The sequence below is a fragment of the Ursus maritimus genome, unplaced genomic scaffold (genome assembly GCF_017311325.1).
Source record: "Ursus maritimus isolate PB19 unplaced genomic scaffold, ASM1731132v1 scaffold_17, whole genome shotgun sequence".
NCBI lineage: Eukaryota > Metazoa > Chordata > Mammalia > Carnivora > Ursidae > Ursus > Ursus maritimus.
The window spans coordinates 59,889,825-59,891,894 of NW_024424119.1; the positions used below are offsets into that span (position 1 = coordinate 59,889,825).

Below are 2,070 nucleotides of genomic sequence, written 5' to 3' on the forward strand. Positions count from 1 at the left end.
TGAGGGTCCCGATCCCATCCTGACCATTCTTGACACACCCCATTGTGCTGTGCCCACAGTCAAGGTCACCGTGCTGGCCCAGGGGCCACAGCCAGGCAGATGTGAAGGGGGAGGTGGCCTCTACTGGGGGTGACCAGGGAGCCCCAGGGAGCTGCTGGGCAATCCCCGTGTGTGAGTGAGGGTCTCCAGACCTGTGCTGAGCTCCTCCTTGGGACCTTGTGGGGCTGGCTGCTGCCCTGAACGGGGGCACGACAGACCCAGACCAGGCAGGAGGAAGGTGCGGGACAGATCGACATGGACACATGCACACTGTGGGTTGAGCTTCAGAAGAGCAGGACCCTCCGGGCTCTGAGCCAGGGAGGGTCCTGGCAGGTTACCTGGAAGGGGCGATGCTTGAGCTAAGAGTTGAAGCAGCAGCCCCCAGGTCAAGGCCAGAAGGCTTTCCTAGTGCGAAGTGGGGGGAGCATGAGAGTAGGGGTGGTGTGGAGGTGGGCCTGGCTCACCAGGGCGGGGAGAGGGACCCTGGTGAGCTATGAAGCCGAGCCTGGCTGGGGGACTGGTGGAGCTGGGTCCGGGCATGGGGGCGGGAGTGCCTCATCTCCTGCTGGGTTGGTGGTGCTGGTGGATCGAGTTGCAAGTGCTTTGTGGCTGAAAGGGGAACCCACACCTGCCTGCAGCCACCACCCGCCTCCCTGCTGACTCGTCTGTGCTCGGCCAGTAATGCGAGCCCCAGGAAGGGAGCCGCAGGGCGCCCTAGGTCCCCCCCAGCCCCTGGACATCCTCTGGCTGGGCATAGCTGCCCAGTCGAGCGGATGCAGGTAAGAGAGTCCTCGGGCTTAGGAAGGCTGGGGAGTGGGGGGGCCTGGAGCTGAGCAGGGGGGTCAGGGAGAGGGACCAAACAGCGGGACAGGCTGCTGCCCACCCGGCAGCCACAGGAACCCAGGCTGTGCTCAGACTCTGCCGGCCACCACCCACCCTCTGCAGAGGCCCAGGCCCCTGTCCTCTGGGGCAGGCTCCTGTTGCCAGGGCCCAACCATGCACGATAGTCTCAGAGGCAGGCAGGGTGGGCTGCAGCTCCCCTGCACGCCTCCCCCAGGATGCTACAGCCTGAGAGTCCCCGGGTCTCCGAGGAGGGGACAGCCGCTGGGTCCCGGCGGGGTGACTGCATCATCTGCTACTCAGCCTACGACCTCGCCGGGCACCTGCCACGCCGGCTCTACTGCGGCCACACCTTCTGCCAGGCGTGCGTGCAGCGGCTGGACGCTCCGGCTCCCGAGCAGCACTGGATCCCCTGCCCACAGTGCCGCCAGAGCACACCCACACCCCGTGGAGGGGTGGCCATGCTGGACCTCGACCTGGCCGCCTTCCTGGCCGTGAAGGCTGAGCGGGAGCTGTCTCGTGTGGAGCCCCCTGCGCCCCCCAAAGGCGGCACTGCCATCACTCGGCAGCCAGCCAGGCTCTGTCCCACCTTGGGCGCCCAGCCCCACTTCCCCCAGGCCAGGTGCTGCTGCGGCCGCTGCTGGGACGCCCCTGACAGTCCCGAGGTCTGAGTCCCGGCAGGGGAGCTGCTGCCCACCGCATGTCTCTACCTTGGAACCTCCAAGGGCAGCACAGGCAGCCCAGAGCAGCCTGAGGGCCGAGCATCCCGCGGCTGCCCTACACAGACTCCCCCAGACCGCAGCCTGAGCTTGGGGGCTGTGCCCCTGGTACTATGACACTCTTTGAGACGCGGGTGACCTCCTGCTTGTCTTGGCCAGGATTCCAGGGCCTCAAACTAGCCTGACCGTGTGCAGGGGGAGGGTGCTGCTGTCAGAGTCACCTGCAAGCCCAGCCCAGGCCTGGACTCAGCTCAGAGGATGCCTCCATAGGTCTCCGGCTGCAGGCCAGAGGGTCGGGGCCTGGCCAAGTCTGTACCTGGTCATGCTGGAACCCATCTCCCCTTCCCTGTAAAAAGTCTCAGAGTTGAGAGCCAGAGCAGGGACAGAGCCACCTCCTTCATCCTTGGCTTGCGAAGCATCCCTGTGAAGTTCACTCATTCAACAAAGTGCGCTGAGCACCAACTAGGCCCTG

The 2,070-nt window shown here is 65.8% G+C and overlaps 2 protein-coding genes and 1 long non-coding RNA gene across 3 annotated transcripts in view; 2 read left to right on the top strand and 1 right to left on the bottom strand.

Annotated features, from left to right (window-relative positions):
- The window catches only part of TUBB4B (tubulin beta 4B class IVb), a 23,116-nt gene that overhangs the window by 5,947 nt on the left and 15,099 nt on the right, over window positions 1–2,070 (top strand). The gene's annotated exons all lie outside the window — the stretch shown is intronic.
- Window positions 1–2,070, bottom strand: part of LOC121103136 — a 10,511-nt gene that overhangs the window by 2,814 nt on the left and 5,627 nt on the right. The window lies entirely within an intron of this gene.
- RNF224 (ring finger protein 224) lies at window positions 1,098–1,550 on the top strand. Its single transcript, XM_040632271.1, has one exon. The coding sequence runs from the start codon at window positions 1,098–1,100 to the stop codon at window positions 1,548–1,550; it is 453 nt and encodes a 150-aa protein (XP_040488205.1).

What these genes read in the sequence shown, in the direction of transcription:
- RNF224 (XM_040632271.1), top strand. Translation starts at nt 1,098, where the DNA reads ATGCTACAGCCTGAGAGTCCCCGGGTCTCCGAGGAGGGGACAGCCGCT.